This window comes from Lemur catta, chromosome 10 (genome assembly GCF_020740605.2).
Source record: "Lemur catta isolate mLemCat1 chromosome 10, mLemCat1.pri, whole genome shotgun sequence".
Taxonomy (NCBI): domain Eukaryota; kingdom Metazoa; phylum Chordata; class Mammalia; order Primates; family Lemuridae; genus Lemur; species Lemur catta.
Window position 1 is genome coordinate 86,938,298 of NC_059137.1, and position 19,351 is coordinate 86,957,648.

Here is a 19,351-nt window from a genome sequence, read left to right on the forward strand (position 1 = left end):
GACCAGTTCAGAGGAAATGAGGACCAGGGTGTCCGTCTTAAAGCACTGCTTATATAAAGGAGCCACCCCAGTGTCTGATGCTACTGGAAAGGAAATCTTCATTTCAGGCGCTGGGGCCACCTTCAGAACCCCAGGGCGGGCACAGAGGCTGGGTATACATGTTCACTGTGTGCCTCGGCACGTGGGCACCTTTGGGTCCACCCTCCCCCAGGGCCTGTCCCCTCTTCTAAGCCAGGCCTTCCCCTCCACACATGCCTCATCACTTCCTGCCTTCGTTTGAAATGATCCACGACCCCCTCCACCACCAGGAGACCCTCAGTGACAACACATTTGACCCAATCAGGCCTTTGTCCATCTGTCCCAACATCTGAGGGGGCCTGAAATGCAACACTTGCTCATCAAGGCTGAGCAGGCACCCAGCTTCTGGCCCCTCAAACATACCGTGGAAAGCCCCAGCAGAGGCAGCTGAAGGTCAGGGTTTCAGGTACAGTCGTCTGACTGGTGCACATGGGACCGCCCACCTGATTCCACAGGGAGCCCCTGGGTGGTCAAAGTGACTCAAAGCACAGTGAGCGCCCCCCTGAGAGGTGGGCAGGTGTCTCCAGGGCCATCCCACAAGAGCAGAGAGGGGCTGTTTTAAGATTGCCAGCCCTGCCTGGCACTCCCAGCAGATACGGAGTTCTGGGTTGAATGTGGGGTGCCCATGGGAGGGGCAGCAGGGCCAGGGTGGCCCAGCACAGCCCGCAGTGACCATGCCCTGGAGCTCTGAACCCCTGGAGTGCACGGCACAGTGCCGTTCTGCCACGCCCAGGCCGAGACACAGTCCGAGCAACCATGGGGAAGAGGGGCCCAGGTTGGGCAGGGAGGAGGCCCCACTGCATTTGCCTCAGAATCCTGAGCTCCAAGCACGAACTGGCGCACAGGAGAGCTTGGGAAACTCGAAGTGAGCAGAATAGCTCTGCAGCCAGATGACTGCATGGCCCCAAGCAAGGTGTGGCACCCACTGAGCCTCAGTTTCCCCATGTGTGAAGTGAGGCTCACAGGAGTGGCCCATCACACAGCGCCTGAAGGAAGAACTGAGATAAACCCATGTGCATTCTAACACCCTTTACAACTGGAAAGGAATTAGAAAATCGCTGCCATCCACCTGTTGGCTAGAAGGAGTGCCAGTTTTTTCACTGGCACTGTTCCAGTGTAAGCAATCTTGTAATAGGAGCTTAAAATATGCATTCTGAATTAATATTGAAAAGAGAAATTTGACCCCAATACTTTTAATTTTCTAAATTGATTCCTATGCAAAAAAATATTTTCTGTATGTATATTGCCTATCACCATCAAAATAAACTTCACAGCAGAGTTACTAAAATCATGGATTACCATTTCTTAAGGCCCCCGGAGAGGAAAGATAAAGTAGGTCAGCCATTACGGTGCTCATGGCTCTTAACTTTCATTACTTACTTTGCTAGTGTTCCTTAACATTAGCATTTTGGCCTTGCACACGTGGAGAATGAAAGAATGTTGAAAGAAGGTCATTTTCTACATTTCTCTATGTAGCGTACACTCACACACAGGAGGGGCAGACCTGTATGTGTGTCTCCAGGGCTACAGGCCTCCCAGGGGACACAAGAACAGGGCAGCTGTCAGAGCCCCTGACGACACTGTCGCACAGCAGGAGCCTGGCCCAGTGTGCCTGCTCAGCCCCGCTGCTTCTGGAGAACTGGGAGCCGTAGCCGCCCTGAAGCTGGTTCGGGAAGCAGCAGGGTGGTCTAGTTCATGCCAGGCTCTGCGGAGTTCTGCTCTACTGCAGAACACCCTGGGACGCTGACTTGGATTTCAGTGGACCCGCAAAGGGCAAACCTGCAAAGAAGGCTACGCATGAAGGCTGGGACCTGTTTTGACCCATCCTCACCTGTTAGCCCTCCCCTGTCCTCCCATCTGGCCACACAAACCCCCAAAGCAGAAACGGGTTCACACCTTTAGCATTAGAACGTCACAGAATTACTAATCACTGGATGTTTGAAAGTCTCCCCTTAAAGCATCACATTTATCACCATGCAACTCTAAGTTGGAGCATCTCTCCGTTCAGCCGGCCGGGGCGCGCACCCTGCGGGCCTCGCAGGGACCAGAACCAAGGCTGTGGCACCGTGAGGAGGTGCCGGCGAATGAATGGATCCACCTATCTTTTACAAGACATCTGTCAATCACAGGGCAGTCTCAGCCCAGGTATTTTTAAAAAGTTACAAACATTGCCATCTCCTAACCCTGAATGACCCACCAGGACACGACAGTGCTCTATCTGGAAGGGAGGGAGCGAAGACAGTGTGGCGTGGGCGACACCCTGTGGCGGAGGCCCGCGGGAGGACGGCAGGCATTTCTCCCTCGTCACTCCGGAGGTGGAACCGCAAATGGAGTCCAGGGACTCCTGAGCCCCAGACCGAGCTTCCGCGCGCGGACCCAGGCCCGTCAGCCGGCGCCGCGTGTCCCCGGACCCCAGGACGGTGCTGCGCCTGCCTCAGCGGGGCCCTCGCTCGGGCCTCTCCCGTCGCGCAGAGGGAGGCGGCGGATTCTACTGCAGCTGCCACCAGAGGCCCTAGCTCGGCTGCCGGCCCGAGGATGTATAAACCGAGAATTTTCCTCGATTACGCTCTACAGGCGCTCATTTTGTCATCTCATGGATGAGAGCAAGGGCAGCATTTGTCCATGGAGACCTTGGCTGGCGAGGCTCATTTTGTGCCGTATTTGGCATAAAGCGAATTCCCAAGTGCCCGGGCACCACCAGGATACAAGGTGACGGGCTCCCGTGCTCAGCACGACCCGGGACGCGGGCGTGTCGCCTGCTCTGCAGCGAAGCTGCGGACAGTTGTCTGGCGCCGGAAGCCCCCAGCGCGCGGCGTGCGACGCGGGGAGCACGGAGGCACCGCCGGGAGGACGCCCAGCCCCGCCAGCAGGCACAGGGCCGGCGTTCCGGAGCGCTTTAAGCGCAGCGCTAGACATCTAGTACTTCTGTGTTTATCCCCCCCGCCGCCTCTCTTCCCCTTTCGAATTGTGCTTAGTAGGTAAAACTGCAAGTTACACCTTCCTACTGGAATTTCCTGGTGGAGTCAGTTGAATTAAATTTTTACCTGGACAACTACAGTCAAACTGTTTTTTTCATTAAAAACATACAGCACAGAACATTAGTCTTACATCTTTCTTAGTCTTAAAAAATATAAATATAGAGGGATAATTTGTACAGGATATATAGGTATGTACACCTTTAATATGCATATGAGAAACCTGGAATAAGTTTATGAAACTTGACCTTGAAAGAAGCCTTCCTTTTGGGGCTTTTGAAAACAGCTCTGAGCCACAGGCAGCTGCCCCAGTTCCTGCAGCCCTGACCGATCTGCCCAGGTCCTCCTGACCTGGCGCGGTGTCGGGAGAGGCGCTGGCCGGGTCACTGCTTCCTCTCCACCGGCTGCTGGAGGCACAGCTCGCTCCCGGCAGACACGATGGGCAGGTTGCTGTCCAGGTGGTGGTTGATGAGGTGGCTGATGCTGTCGAAGACTCTGTCCTTGGTCCGGATCTGTGCAGGAAGGAAGGAAAGGTTAAACACACCCCACAGACAGAAAAGAGAACATGCTTTGCTCAGAAGGAGAGGAGAAGGGGACCAGGGGCTGCCCAGGCTAACCACATCCGGAGGGGCCTGGAAACACACCCCACCCCCCACCTTCAGCAACCAGGGCCACCTCACCTCTCTGTCCTGTTCCCTCGCTGCCCCTCTTAGAATCGCTCCCAGAATCCTCTGTCCAGCGTCCTGCACAGCCCACACCAGGGTCTTCAGGCTCCTGTGCCCCTCCCACCTCCAAGCCTCTGCACGGCCAGCCCCTGGCCCAGAATGTGCTTCTACCTGGGAACCCAGCTCAGCCTCTGCCATGATGCCAGCACCTCCAGGCAGCCTCCCTTCCTTGCCCCGGCCTAAGGCTGGCATCCAGCATCCAGGCCTGCTCAGGGCTTCCACCGGGAACAACCCCACTGTTCCACATGGGTGCTCCAGGGAGGGTGAGCCGGGCAGGGGCAGAGGGGCAGTGCTCCATGTCCCTGGGCTCCCCGTTCCAGAGCCCAGCACAGTGCCTGCCCCACAGACTTTTCCTGAATAAATGAGTGCTGGGGTGGGGGGAGATAATGCTCTGCCCTGCCTCCTGGCCCAAGCCATGGCCCCTGGGGCCATCAGCCACCTTCACCCTGAGCTGGTACACTCATGGTGTAGACCACACTTGAAGAGGGGAGGGTGAGCCTGTCAGGAGTAGTTTCTAAAAGAGTTCTAGAAATAATCCCCTGGGACTTGTTCCTTAAGGAGTGGGAGATGGGGTAGGGAGCAAATGCCTGGCTAGACCCATTCACTCTCACGGGTCACCTGAGGGCCACCTGCGTGCCCTGACCTCACTCTCTAGCTTTAGGGATTCCCTCTCCATCGGTGTTCACCTGAGTTCCCAGGAGCCCCGGCTCCCGCGGGGTGACCAGCTCTCCCCACCCTCCTACAGGGACTCCCTGGAGGATGTCCACTCTCCTTCTCACTATTTGTCCCAATGTTTTCTTTTCCCCAAATTCTTGATATCACTCCTGCCTCCCCTAATGTGGCTACTCTTTTCTTTCCCCTTCCATCAACCCACCAGTGGGACATCAATCTCTGGGCCTTCAGCCCCGTTCCCACTCCCACCCCAAATCTACGATCCAGGTGTGCGTATTGGACATCCCTGCCCAAGGCGCTCTGAGAGGCTCACGGCATCTGCTTAGGGCTCTACCAATTGGCAGCTGGAGGCAAGAGCAGAAGCTTTGAAATTAGGATGTTCTTCTCCTGCGGGAGCCCGCCCCACCTGTCTCTGTAAGCACCAGAGGGGAGGGAGCTCCGGGCCCCAGGTCCCCTGACTCTTGGCATTAAGCCTCACAAAGGATGTAACCTGTTGGGCAAGTTCAGAAAGGAGTCTTTTCGAAGACTTCCCAGTTCTCCTTCCATTGAGGTTAATTCTCCTGGGGCTCCTTAGAATTCCTGACCAGGAAAGACACCCGGTGTGACTCAAGCAGGAAAGTTACTTAGAAGGCAGGGGAACCCAGGAACTCAGCTTAAGACCTATGTTGTTCGGGTGCTGCCTGGACTTTCACTGCTTATTCCCATGTCTTAATGATTAATACTTATGTAAGTTCTGGGGGAATCCGGGTAGATGAAGAAGGTTTTATGATAGGAAAGTGTCTGGCACAGCAGTCTCAACCTGAGCTCATGTCCCAATTGCCTGAGGAGCTTTTAGTTACCCAGAATCCAGGGCCCAGCCCAGGCCAGGTCATCAGGAGCTGGGAAGTGGGGCCCAAACACCAGGGTGTCTCAGGCTCCCCCAGGGATTCCAACATGCTGCCAAAGCTGAGAACCTCCAGTTAGCCTCTTTGCAGTTCCTAGCTGGCCAACATAAACACACACATATGCAAAGGCATAAGAGATAAGTCAGGTATACCTACTGCCTAAAGAAATAGAGAGCCCGTTCACTTCATCCCCATAAATGCTCACTAAATTTCCAGTCTGGCTCCTTCCCAGAGAACTTGTAGCCAACAGAGTTAGCTGTGTGGACCCACCTGTGGTGCACTAGAAATATTGATGGACGAGCAAAACCACCTATTTGCTGGGACAAACCTAGGCTCCAGATACCTGAAGGGATACTGCTACAGTGAGGATGCACGGCGTGTTAACCTCAGCCAACCGGGTGAGGCTCTGCACAGCAAAGAGGAAATGAAAGTAAAGATGACAGCCTAGGCAGGCTACAAAAGGGTAGATTAGAATGTGCATATGTTAGAAAAGACAAAAGTCCTAAAATTAATAATCTAGGCTTCTGCCTTAGGAAACTGGAAAAAGAAGAGCAAATTAATCTAAAGTAAGCAGAAGGAAAGAAATAATAAAAACGAGAGCAGAAATCAATGAAATTGAAAACAAGAAATCAGCAGAGAAAATGAATGAAACCAAAAGCTGGTTCTTTGAACGTATCAATAAAATTGATAAACCTCTAGCCAGCTATCTAAGAATAAAAGAGAGAGGACTCAAATTATTAATATCAGAAATGAAAGGGGGGAACACCACAACAGGTCCCATGGGCATTAAAAAGACTACAAAGGAACAAGGAATAAAGGAATTCAACTTTAATATTGGTTATCAGAGTATTAAATGCATTTCACTTACAATATTTTTATTTAATTATAGGTTTATTGGGATGCACCCGTTGTGAGTTGAGGAGCATCTGTACTATGAATGACTCTATGCCCATAAATCTGACAACCTGGATGACATAATGGACCAATTCTTTGAAAGACACAATCTGCCAAAACTCACACAAGAAAAAATATGAATATGCCTATATCTATTAAAGAGATTGAACCAATAACTAATGTACTTCCAAAAAAGAAAGCACTAGGCTTAGATGAGTGCACTGGTGAATTCTACCAAACATTTAAGGAAGAATTTTATCACAGTTCTCTACAATCACTCTCAGAAGAGTATCAGAGAAAATACTCCTAACTCATTCTGTGAAGCTAGCATTACCTTAATCCCCAAACCGAAGATATTATAAGAAAACTATAGCCCAAATCTCTCATAAAGATAGGTGCAAAAATGCTCAACAAAATATTGCAAATAGAAGCCAACAATATATAAAAATAATTATACGCCACAACCAAGTGGGAGTTCTCTGTTATGCAAAGTTGATCAATATTCAGAAATCAATTACTTTAATTCATCATATCAACAGGCTAAGGAAGAAATTCACACGATCATATCAAGAGATGCAGAAAGAAGCATTTGACAAAGTCTAACACCTAACATTCATGACTTCAAAAAAAAAAGCTCTCAGTAAACTAGGAATAGATGGGAATTCTTCAACTTGATAAAGAATATCTACCAAAATGCCTACAGTTAACACCATACCTAATGTTGAAAAACTCAGAGATCAAGAACAAAGCAAGGACGCCACCTCTCACCACTCCTTTTCAATATCACACTGGCCTAGCTAATGCAGCTAGGCAAGAAAGGAAACAGAAGGCGTACTGATTGAGAAGGAAGAAATAAAACTGCCTTTGTTTACAGATGGCATGATTATCTGTGAAGAAAATAAAAAAAAAAATCAACAACAACAACAACAAAAACTCCTTGAACTAAAGACAATTATAGTAAGGTTGCAGGATACAAGGTAAATATACAAAAGTCCATTGCTTTCCTATATACCAGCAATGAACACATGGAATTTAAAATTTAAAACACAATACCATTTATATTAGCACTCCCCAAAATGAAATACTTAGGTATAAATCTAACAAAATGCATACAAGATCTGTATGAGCAAAACTATGAATGTCTGATAAAAGAATGCAAAGAAGAACTAAATAAATGGAGAGGTATTTCTCATTTAATAAATTATCTAATAAATAAGTTATTTAATAAATTTTGTCAAGAACTGACATTTTGCCATTTTTGAGTCTTCCTATCCATAAACAACTTTAAATAAAATACATTTAAAAACAAAAGAGTAGACAGAATATTCAACTTGAGGGTACTGGGTGGGTGAAGGTTTTCAAGGTGAGCAGCTGCAGGAGGTGGGGTAAGGTTTTACAAAGGAGGGAAAGCAACGTCTCCCACTCTTCAAACAAGGCCACTTTGTTTGTGGTGAGGAATTTCTTTTTTGGTTGGTTTTGTAAACCATTATTGCTAAAAATGGGTTACCTGTTTTAGCTAGAGATCCCCAAGGTTTCACAGCAGCTTAATTAAAGTATGTGTAATCCTAGCACTCTGCGAGGCCAGGGTGGGAGGACTGCCTGAGCTCAGGAGTTTGAGACCAGCCTGAACAAGAGTGAGACCCTGTCTCTATTAAAACTAGAAAAATTAGCTGGGCATGGTGGTGCGTGCCTATAATCTCAGCTACTCAGGAGGCTGAGGCAGGAGGATCACTTGAGCCCAGGAGTTTGAGGTTGCAGTGAGCTATGATGATGCCACTGCACTCTACTCAGGGGCCAAAAAAAAAAGAAAGTCCCTTCCCTAGGCTGGGGAAGAAATGCCCACTTGGCTCTGTACAGCCTGTGGTCAGCTGGCATCACCCCCTGTGTCTGCAAGTAAGAGGGTTGGGGGTTAGGATGGGAGATGGGAAGGGGCGGTGGGGCGGGGTGAGTTGGGGGTGGAGGGTGGGAGGCAGGGAGGTGGGCACAGGTTGTGTGGCAGGTATGTTCCTGCCACATTGGGTGTGCAGGGCCTCTGGGGCCTGTGCACAGCTGCAGGTCTGGCTGGTCATTTTCATCCTTCCTCCCAGGCAACACTCATGGTTCCCCAGGTGGTTGGTGGGAAGGTGAGGGTTCCTCCTCTAGCCATGACCTATGTCCAGGTCAAAGCAGGGCAGAGTGGGGGCTGCTTCCAGTGCCAGGATCTAGGGGGGGCACTAAAGTAGCACCGGCCACAGAATAAGGTGGAGGAATCATCCTTGGAGAAGTTTCTAGGAGCTGGTAGAAAACAGCAGTGCTGTGCAGTGGGAGGTGCTGCCCAGGAGGCCCACTCAGGACGGGGATTCATGAGTGGAATGTCCAGGGGCAGGGCTGGGACACAGGTGAGACCCCCTCATGTTTTCTTCCTCAGTGGTGACTAAGCTGGGCAGAGATGCCTGCTTGAAGGGACATCAACGTGTCTGGGTTGAGATCTGCCATCTGAGCCCCGTGCCAGAGTGGGGAAGGCCTCCTGCTCCCGGGTGGTATGCGTGAGGCTTACGAGGGTTTGGGGAGGGGCAGCGGGGGGCGGTTGGTGATCCACTGAGCTGCAGGCCTGGGCTGACCTCACAAGGTCACTGCACACTGAGCTCCACACCCTCGCCGATGTCAGGCAGCTGGACCAGCCCTTAGGCATGCTAACGTTCTAGCAGCATCGGCTGGTAACGCTTGGAGAGTATCCTAGCTGTTACTTTTGGCTAGCACGGCTGGATAGAAGGGTAGTCTCTCGTCCCAGGAAAACACAGGCTACTTCAGGCGGGGGGTGGGGAGGGCGTGCTGTCTCCATGAGGCCTCCAAGACATCACTGGATGAGTCACTGCTCAGGAAACCACAAAAAAGTCTTCATTCAGTTGCCAAAGCGGGGAGGCTGGGACCACGCACTCAATGTCCCCAGAGCTGTCTGTCACTGCAGGTGCTCAGTGACCAAAGACCGCACTGAATCTGCTCACAGAGGGGAGGGCCAGGCCCAGGCCACACACCCAGAGAGGACACAGCTCTCCCACAAAACTAACTTGATACCTTCAGAAAAATCCACAGACTCACAGCAAACTAGCCGCAAAGGAGGAAGTCACCCAGGCAAGTGAGCAATGGGTCTCCCGGCAGCCTGCCGGGGCGCTAGGCAGGAGCCGGGGCCAGAGGCTCACCTGCCTTAGACCCTCACAGGTGAGGCTCGTTCACCACCCGCCAGGTAGAAACCATGTGCTTCCAGCAGCCCTTTGGGGCCAGCAGAACACAGCAGCAGGAATTTGAAATTTGAGAGCTGGAAGTTTCCTTCAGTGTTGTCAGGTGTTGCCATCTTAAAACACTTCTTAGCCATGGAACAGCGGCATCACACCTTGCGTGGACGCCCCAAGTGTCCCATCCAGGAATAAGATGGGAGGGGCAGGCCCCAGCACTCACAGAAGCCCTGCCCCGCCCTGGGGGCTGCGGCAGCTAGCCTGGAAGGTGTCTTTCCACCCAGAACCTCCACTGGACAGGTGAGTCTCAGGACTTGCCCGAGGCCAGAGGTGGCCAAATGGGCACCATAATTTCTGTGTCCTTTTGGTAGGGAACAAAGGTACAATGCGAGTGACAGACATCATGAGGTGTCCAGCGAACGGGGCAGAGGCCTTGGCCCCCCGTGCTGAGCAGCGGGCTACTGCACCCCAAGCCGTGGCAGGGAAGGGGCGTGTCTGCCCGGCCCGGGCAGGAGCCTGCACATCCTCGGCCACTGTTCCAGCTCCTTGACCTCCAGGAGCCTGGAAGGAGGTGCAAGGAGACGTCCATGAGGAAGGGAGGGCTGCTCCCGCTCCACTGCCGGGGTCTGGTCGAGGCCACACGGCAGGGAAAGCTCCACGGCGTTCTCCGCGGCCTGCTCCCCCAGCCCAGCTGCTGCCACCGTGGCATGTGGTGGATCTGAGCCAGGTCACTCCTAGCCTTGCCTCCTGTGGGGGCGAGGCAGACGCAGGCTCTCTCCACGTGATGCAGACTGCCAGGGAGAGGGCCAGCCCGAGGCCCCGAACCCGCTCTGACTGGCAGCGTGAGCGCTACCTGGCCTCGGCGTTAGGAGCCCAGAATAAACTCAGCCACCAGCTCGTCGACAAGGTCTCTGAGTTTCTTACAGTATTTTTAATCATCTGAGAAAGGGTCTGAAAGTGGCAGACAGACCCCACAGACCCAGGCTCCGTGGGAAGGAGCCCAACCTCAGGCATCCAGAAGGGCTACCTTTATTTGGGGCTCAAAATGCTTGGAAACCTGAGTAACAACTCAAAAGTGGTGGGAAATTAAAATAATTAACAAATATGAAGTCTATGCTGATTTTCCAACACCCCCCGCCTGTGGCCACACTGATTCGTTCCTGTTCTGTGTGCTGGGCTGGGAGGAAGGAGGTGGAAGTCCCTCCAGGGCATTTCTCCTTTCACTGCCTGTTCTCACCTGCCTTTCAGAAATTTGGCAGAAATTAATTTTCAAACTTTATTGATCCAAGCACACAGATGACCCACTTTTGTGTTTAACTGGCCACGCAGGGCAGGACAGAATCAGACGGTACTGCCGTGTAGAGGAGAGACTGCTGTTCCAGCAATCACAGTGCTGGTTCGAATCCTGGTTCCACTGCTAATGTGCTGTGCTAACTTGACAAGTCACCTGACACATCCTTTCTCATTTGTAAGAGGTTCTGTGGACTAGATCTGAGGTTCTGATCCCAGGAGGGCTTGTGAAAGCTCAGACTGCTGCCCACCCTCTGCACCCCCATCCGGAGTTTCTGACTCAGCAGGTCTGGGGTGGGGCCCACGCGTCTGCGTTTGTGAGCAAGCTCTGCGGGATGCTGGAGCTGCCAGAACAGTGGTGCAGAGCTCTGTTGGTCCGACACGTGCTGTTAGCCGAACTGTGACACCACCTTCCAGCGCACTCAGCGCCTCCCGTTACCCAGCAGAAACAAAGGGGCCCCTTCGGGAAGCTCCACAGGTGTACAAAGGCACGGTGGTCCCAAGTCATTACCCCTGTGGCCCTTTCTCTCCTGTGGCACAAGCCAAGTGGCACCCTGTGCACCAAGCACACGTCTCAGACCCTGTGTGTCTTATTAAGGACCACCCGTCCTGCCTGTGACCCCTGGAGAAGCAGTTTCATGCGGTGACGAGAGACGAGAAGGCAGTTTTGAGCAGTGCCCCTTATGGCAAGTTCCTGACCTCTCTGCAAAATGGCTGTCACGTTTCCCATTCGTGGCACTGTCGGCAGCATTAAACGATTAATACTTGTGGAGTACTGGGCACCGTGCACAGCCCCTAAGAAGTGCTCAGGAAATGTTCGCTATTCCTATTTTCTCACCACACTGAGCGGTTTAACCTCACCCTGGAGGATTCCGAGGAGCGGAGTGACATTAGCAGAGCCTGCCACTGGCAGTGCAGGGGCAGGGCCGGCGCTGGGAGTCCAGGTGAGCCGGGAGGAGGAGGTGGCTCTCTCGGGGATCCTTAGGGTGGTCTGGTCAGGACTTTATGGAGGGAAGTGTGGCGTGGCTGAGGCTCAGTGACTAGGCTGAGGAAAGGAATCAAGGAGGGGGTGCTGGGGGCGAGCAGGTGGGAACAGCGCAGCCATGAGGGGCTTGAGGTGCCTGGGAAACGTTTCAGTAGAGCTACCTGTGGGCAGTTAGAAATACTGTTTAAAGATTCTTTCATTAGTGAGTACACCTAACCAATGACAAAATGATTACGTCTAGCACCTTCCAAAGGGCCACACAAGAACAAAGCCATCAGACGGAGATGTCTCCTAATTAAAATTCAGGTTATGGCTGGCGCGGTGGCTCACGTTTGTAATCCTAGCACTCTGGGAGGCCGAGGTGGCAAGATTGCTGGAGATCAGGAGTTTGAGACCAGCCTGAGCAACATAGCAAGACCCTATCTCTACAAAAAGTAGAAAAATTAGCCAGGCATGGTGGCATGTGCCTATAGTCCCAGCTACTCCAGAGGCTGAGGAAGGAGGATCCATTGAGCCCAGGAGTTTGAGGTTGCAATGAGCTAAGATTAGGATGATGCCACTGCACTCTAGCCAGGCAACAGAGTGAGACCCTGTCTCAAAAAAATTTTTTTTAATAAATAAATAAGTAAATAAAACTTGGCTTATGTTAGAACAGGTTACACACACACACACACACACACACACACACACACACACACACACACAGAATGGCTGTCCTTTGCCTACTTTCTTGGCTTTAGCTGGATCCACTGGGAGACCCCACCCCATGTGGTCCAGGTCCTTCCCAGACTCAATGGCAGGGCCACAGTGCTAGGCCAACATCAGCTCCCCAGGGCTGCAATGCCAGGAGTCCAGCCTAGGATCTTGTCCATCCATTGCTTACATGTCCACGATCAAACCCCTTGCCCCAGGTGAGCAGTCCTTTCCCAGCCCAGGGAGTGAGCCCAACCTTGAATCCCTGCACAGTGGGGCCCTGGGTGGGTCCTCCATCCTCTGCTCCATGGTTCCGCAGACTAGCCACATCCAGGGTGAGGAGGAGACTCCTGGGCTTCCCTGGACACTCTTTAGTTCAGCTTCCCAGGCCTGTTCTTCCTGGGTCTCACTTCCCTTCCTTTCCTAGTTCCAAGGTACTGGGAAGCCCCAGTCACCGTAACTGTCCCCAAGAGTCAGTAAAGTCTGCTCTTGACAATAGAAAAGAAAAAATGATAGAGAACTGACCATGGAGACCAAAAAGGAAATTTGCAGGAAATGGTCCCTAATCAGGATTTCTTCAGAGCTGGTCAGAGAAGGGCAGAGAAGGCCTAAGCACCACTGGGGAGATTCCTTGGCTTGGCCATTTCCACATTTACAGAAAAATGGAAGGAGTGTTCTTACCAATTACCCAGTGAGCACAATGCTAAAATTTACCTATGGGTTTTCATTTCTTTAATTTGGTTTAATTTTGAAATCTTTGACAGAAAACAACTAGAGATGTGTGAGTGCTGATATTTTACAGCAGCTGGAAGAAGTGTGGGTGCTGCTGTTCCACCTTCCCCAAACCCAGTAAAAAGACAGTGGAGTAAAAAAACTCCTCAAACAGAAGAGGAGGGAAAGATATGGTGACCCCTACACATGTGGACCAACGGGGGTGGGGATGGGAGCCCTTTGGATGACAGAAGAGAGTAGGCAGGGGCAGCCTGGAGTGCATGGGGGTGGGACCCTCCAGTGGAAGGGAGTGACCCGCAAGACAGCAGGAGGGAGAAGAGCCAGGCTGCAGGAATGACCACCTGAGTAACAGGCTGCAGCTCCCCCAGCCCCTCCTTCTCCTTTGCCTCCTCACAGCCAAACTAGCATTTGGCTTCAGGGAAGAATTCCAGGGAATGTTTATCCAAAGAAATTAAACATGCTGCCTGGGGAGAATTAATATAGGAGGAGGATGGTGACCCCAAGTAAAGTACTTTTTGGAGGTTCCCAGCCTGAAAGTCCATGCCTCCCACTTCCACCTAAAGCCTGACCAGTCAGACATCTCCCCCTCCAGCCCACCCCAGGTGTACATACTTCATCCCTCCATCCTCTGCCTCTACCATCCCCACCCCACTCACACATAACTCCAGTCAGCCTCCTGATGCTGGGACAGGCTAGAGGGAAAGAGAACTACATGTACCATAGCAGAGGAGACCAATCTCAGGAAACCTCTTGTTCTAAAATATCACAGTGAAAGAGTAGCAGGCCTCCGCCAGCACCATGAAGAGAAAGATCATGATGAGCAAACTTACACCTGCCTCAGAATATAATTTGAAAAATAGAAAAGCAATTAAACAACTTATATATTAATAACATCAAAAAGTCAAAAAGATACTGACTGTATCCATTGAAAAGAACAACATGCATGAAAAATAAAACAGAGGAAAGTCTTTTAGAAATTAAATATATAATTTATAAAATTATATAACTATAAATATATTACATATATATAACATAAAGTTTGTATGATAGTCAAGGAAAGCTCCCAGAACATAGAGCAAAATTTCAAAGAACTGAAAACTCTGGGAAAAGACAAGAGACAGCAGGTCAGTCCAGGAGGTCTACTCCCTCAACCAGGAGTTTTGAGATGAAAAAATATAGAAGGCAGGAAATTATCAAAGAAATTATATAAGAAAATTGCTCTGATTTAAAGAAAAACACAAATATTCAGAATGTAAGTGCTCATCAAGACCTTGGAACAATAATGGAAAAAGATACACACTTAGATTCATGACCATGTCATTGCAGAACATAAAAATAAAAGAAAAAGCTAAAAATTTCTAGAAAAAGTAATCACAAGAGGTGAAGAATCAGACTAGCCATACTACAATCAACCATACTGTGAATCAAAAGTGACTTGAAAACACATTTTCAGAAATGTAAAGATAAGAAAGTCTATGCTCACGCACCTGTTCTGAGAAAGGCACTCAAGGAAGCAGTCCAGTAAAAAGTGAGTGAAAGCCAAGAAAGAAGACGATATGGGATACATACAGTCTGAACCTCACCCAAGAGCCCAATGAAAATATATCCCTGGAGTTATAGGTTTGTTCTAGAAATCTACCAGTTCACTGTAGAAGAGGAAATCCATCTGTCTTTATATGTGTTCCAAACAATAGATGGAATAAGCAAAGCACTGGTAACAGTAATAATATTATGAAGAAAACATAGCTTTCTTCTCTCAAGAAGAAGACAATTAGAAACTTCAAGATTCACAGATTTAAAAAGTAATTGTATAAAAGAGTACATATATAATGTAATGTTAGGCCTAAAATATAGAAAAGTAATATATGTATAACATATTTGCCAATAACAGTACAAAGGAGGTGGGTAGAGGCAAAGCTGCATTGGGCTGAGATAAATTCAGATGGTCAAGTAATAATTACAACAATGTATTGTTGGGTTTGTAACATTAATAGATATAATACATACAGCAACAATACCACACAAAGGGAGAAAACAGAATAGAGCAATGTAGGAGTAATGTTTCTACATACCACAAGAATTAAGCTAGTATAAATATAAAGCTGATTCTGATAAGAGGTAAACCCTGGAGCAACCACTTTAAAAAACTCAAAAAGTATAGTGAAAAAAATTATTTAAAAATCAAAACACTATATTATAAAATACTCAATACAAAAAAGTAAAGAAGGAAAAGGAACAAAAAAGGCAACATACAAAAAACAAAATGTCAAATGGCAGATGTAAATCCAACAATATCAAAAATAACATTAAATGTGAATGGATTTAACAGCAGTCAAAAGGCAGAGATTGTCAGAGTAGCTAAAATCAAACATGATCCAACTATATGCTGTCTGGAAGAGACACACTTTAGATTCAAAGATACAAACAGATTGAGAGTAAAAGCGTAGAAAAGGATATATCATGTAAATAGCAACCATGAGAAAGCTGGGGTCTATGTACTAATACCAGACAAAACAGACTTTAAAACAAAAAAAATTACTAGATATAAAGAGGGACATTTCATACTAATAAAAAGTCACTACCTCAGGAAGCTAGAACTATTATAAACACTTGAGCACTTAAAACAGAACACCAAAATACATGATGAAGCCAAACTGACAGAAATAAAAAGGGAAACAGACAATTCAACAAGAATAGAGACTTCAATGCCCCACTTTTAATAATGGACAGAACAACTAGACAGAAAACCAACAAGGGAATAAAAGACTTGAACTATACCACAAACCAATTAGACCCAACAGATATCTACAAAACACTCCACCCAACAACAGAATATACATCTTTATACATGCTAACCAGTTTGGTAGGTTAAATGGACAAATTCCCAGAAAGACACCAACTATTAACCCTGACTCATGAAGGAATAGACAATCTGAGTAGACCTATAACAAATGAAGACAATTAGTAATCAAAAACACTACCCACAAAGAAAAGCCCAGCACCAGATGGCTTCAATTCTGAATCCTACCAAACATTTAAAGAAGAATTAATACCAATTCTTCACAAACTCTCCCAAGAAATAGAAGAAAAGTGAACACTTCCAAACAAATTCCATAAGGCCAGTATTACCCTGATACCAAAACCAGACAAAAACACTGCAAGGAAAAAAAAAAAAATCCTACAGACTAAGATCTTTTATGAATATAGGTGGAAAAATCCTAAACAAAATACTAGCAAACCAAATTCAGCAACATATAAAAAGAATCATATGTGATGACCAAATGGAATTTATCCCAGGAATGCAAGGTTTTTTCAACATCTGAAAATCAGTTAATGCAATACATCACAATAGTATAAAAAACAAAAATCACAAATCATCTTAGTAGACACAGAAAAGCATTTGACAAAACCCAACGTTCTTTCATGGTAAAAACACTCAACAAACTAGGAGTAAAAGGGGATTTTCTCAACCTGATAAAAGGTATCTATGAAAAGCCCAAAGTTGACAATCCTACCTAGGGTGAAAAACTAGATGCTTTGATTAGTAAGAAAACAAGGGTGTTTGCCACTTCTATTTTTCATTGTCCTGGAGGTTCTAGCCAGGGTAATTAGATAATACAAAGAAATAAATAGCATCTAGTTTGGAAAGGAAAAGGTAAAACTGTTTATATATGCAGATGACATGATCTTATACATAGAAAATCCTAAGGAATCCACTAAAAACTATTAGAACTAATAATTACTTCAGCAAGTTTGTAGGATACAAGATCAGTATACAAAAATCAGTTATATTTATATTCCCTTAAAGTGAATAATAGGAAAATGAAATTGATAAAACAATTCCATTCACACGAGTGTCCTAATACTTAGAAATAAATTTAAAGAAAGAAGTATAAAACTTATACTCTGAAATTGCAAAATATTGTCAAAAGAAATTAAAGAAGAACTAAATAAATGGGGAAACCTCTCATTTTCATGAATTGGAAGACCAAGATGTCACTTTCCCCAAACTGATCTATGAATTTTATGTAATTCTTATCAGAATCACAGCTGACTTCTTTGTGGAAATTGGCAAGCTATTTCTAAAGTGCATATGGAACTGCAGGAACCCTGAATAGCCAAAACAATCCTGAAAAGAAAGAACAAAGTTGGGGGACTCATGCTTTCTGATTTAAAAACTTAACATAAAGCAATGGTAATCAAAACAATGTGGTATTGGCACAAGCATAGACAGGTAGATCCATGGAACAGACTTGAGAGTCCAAAATACATCCATGGTCAACTGATTTTCAATGGTGCCAAGACCATTCGATGAGAAAAGAGCAGTCTTTCAACAAATGATGCTGAGATAACTGGATATCCACAGGCAAAAGAGTAAAGGTGAAACATTACCTCACACCATACACACAAATTAACTCAAAATGGCTCAAAAACCTAGATGTAACAACTAAAACTATCAAACTCTTAGAAGAAAATATAAGAGTAAATTTCATGACTTTGGACTTCACAAAAGATTCTCAGATATGGCACCGAAAACTTAAGCACAAATGAAAATATAAATTAATTAAAGTTTATTAAAATTAAAAACATTCATGCTTCAAAGGAAACCATCAAAAAAGTAAAAAGATAAGCCACGGAATGGAAAAAAAATTGCAAATTATATATCTGATAAGAGACTTGTATCTAGAATAAAAAGAACTCTTACAATCCAATAATAAAAGACAACCCAATTAAAACAAATGGGCAAAGAATCTGAATATGCTTTTCTCTAAGGAAAATATATAAAAATGGTCAATAAGCAAATGAAGAAGTGCTCAACATTGTTAGTTACCAGGGAAATGCAAATCAAAACCACAATGAGATACCATTTCACAACCCCTGGGGTGGCTAGAATCAAAAAGTCAGATAATAACAAGTATTGGTGAGGATGAGAATAAATCAGAACCTTCCTATGTTGCTGGTTGGATTGTAAAATGGTACAGCCACTTTGGAAAACAGTCTTGCAGTTTCTCAAACAACTAAGTAGAGGATGACCATATGACCCAGCAATTCCACTCCTAACTATATATCCAAGAGAAAGGAAAACGTATGTCCATACAAAAACCTGTACACACATAGTTAAAGCAGCATTATTCATAATGGCCAAAAGGTGGAAATGACCCTTGTCATCAACAAATGAAAATAAAATAAAATGTGGGATATTCATTCAACAGAACATTATTCAGCTATAAAAAGAAAGATATATGCTGCAACTTGGATGAACCTTGAAAACATTATACTAAGTAAAAGAACCTAGTCACAAAAGACCATATATTATATTATTGTACTCACATTGAAGTCCAGAATGGGAAAATTCATGGAGATAGAAATAGATTAGTGATTCTTAAGGGCTAGGCGAGGGAGAAGGACAGGGGGACAGGGAGGTGATAACTAAATAGTATGGTATTTCTTTTTATGGTAGCGAAATGTTCTGAAGCTGATGACGGTGATGACGTACAGGCCTGTGAACAGACTGAAAGCCATTGAACTGCACACTTTCGATGAGTGTGGTGTATAGATACCCAAAATCAGTTTAAAAAAATTTCTCTATTTGCTGGTTAATAGAAAATAAAAGGACAAAGGAACAAGTTAAACAATGCCACCAAGGAAGCAATAGCCAAATCATAATATGGGTAATTCTACAGACAAATACCTAGTTTTCTTAAACAAATCCCTGGTGTGAAAAAAAATGAAAGGAAAACTACAATAGAATAAGAGTGTTAAGATACATAACAAAATCCAAATGTGGGCAACGTTTGGATTCTGATTCCAGCAACCTGTAACAAAGAGAAAATCTTTGAGACAATTAGAAAAATTTGAATATGGTCTGGATATTGGATAATGTTAGTTATATAACAATGTTATCTTTGAAAGTCCTTATTGGTAGGGATGCATGCTGAAGTATTTATAAGAGAAATGACAAGAGGTGGTCCTGGGATATATTATAAAATACTTTTAAAAGCTCCTCCTTCCCAATCCTTTCCATTCTTTTTCCATCTGGAATAATCAGTCCAAAAGCCAAACGAGGACAGGTGTCTGTGTCACAGGACGTGGGGGTAGCCACAGTGGGCCAGATGGGGGCCTGGAGCCCAGGCAGGGTGAGGAGAGAGAGCGCCACAGGACGACACCCGGGCAGGGGAGTAAGGGAGGAAGCCCGGACAGGTGTCAGAGT

General features: G+C 46.8%; 1 protein-coding gene across 1 annotated transcript in view; it reads right to left on the minus strand.

Annotated features, from left to right (window-relative positions):
- Positions 1–3,144: 3,144 nt before the first annotated feature.
- The window catches only part of SHC3 (SHC adaptor protein 3), a 158,445-nt gene continuing 142,238 nt past the window's right edge, over positions 3,145–19,351 (minus strand). The window contains exon 12 of the mRNA XM_045562354.1: positions 3,145–3,565. Within this exon, the coding sequence (XP_045418310.1) occupies positions 3,437–3,565 (129 nt within the window). The 3' untranslated portion in view covers positions 3,145–3,436. The remainder of the gene's footprint in view (positions 3,566–19,351) is intronic.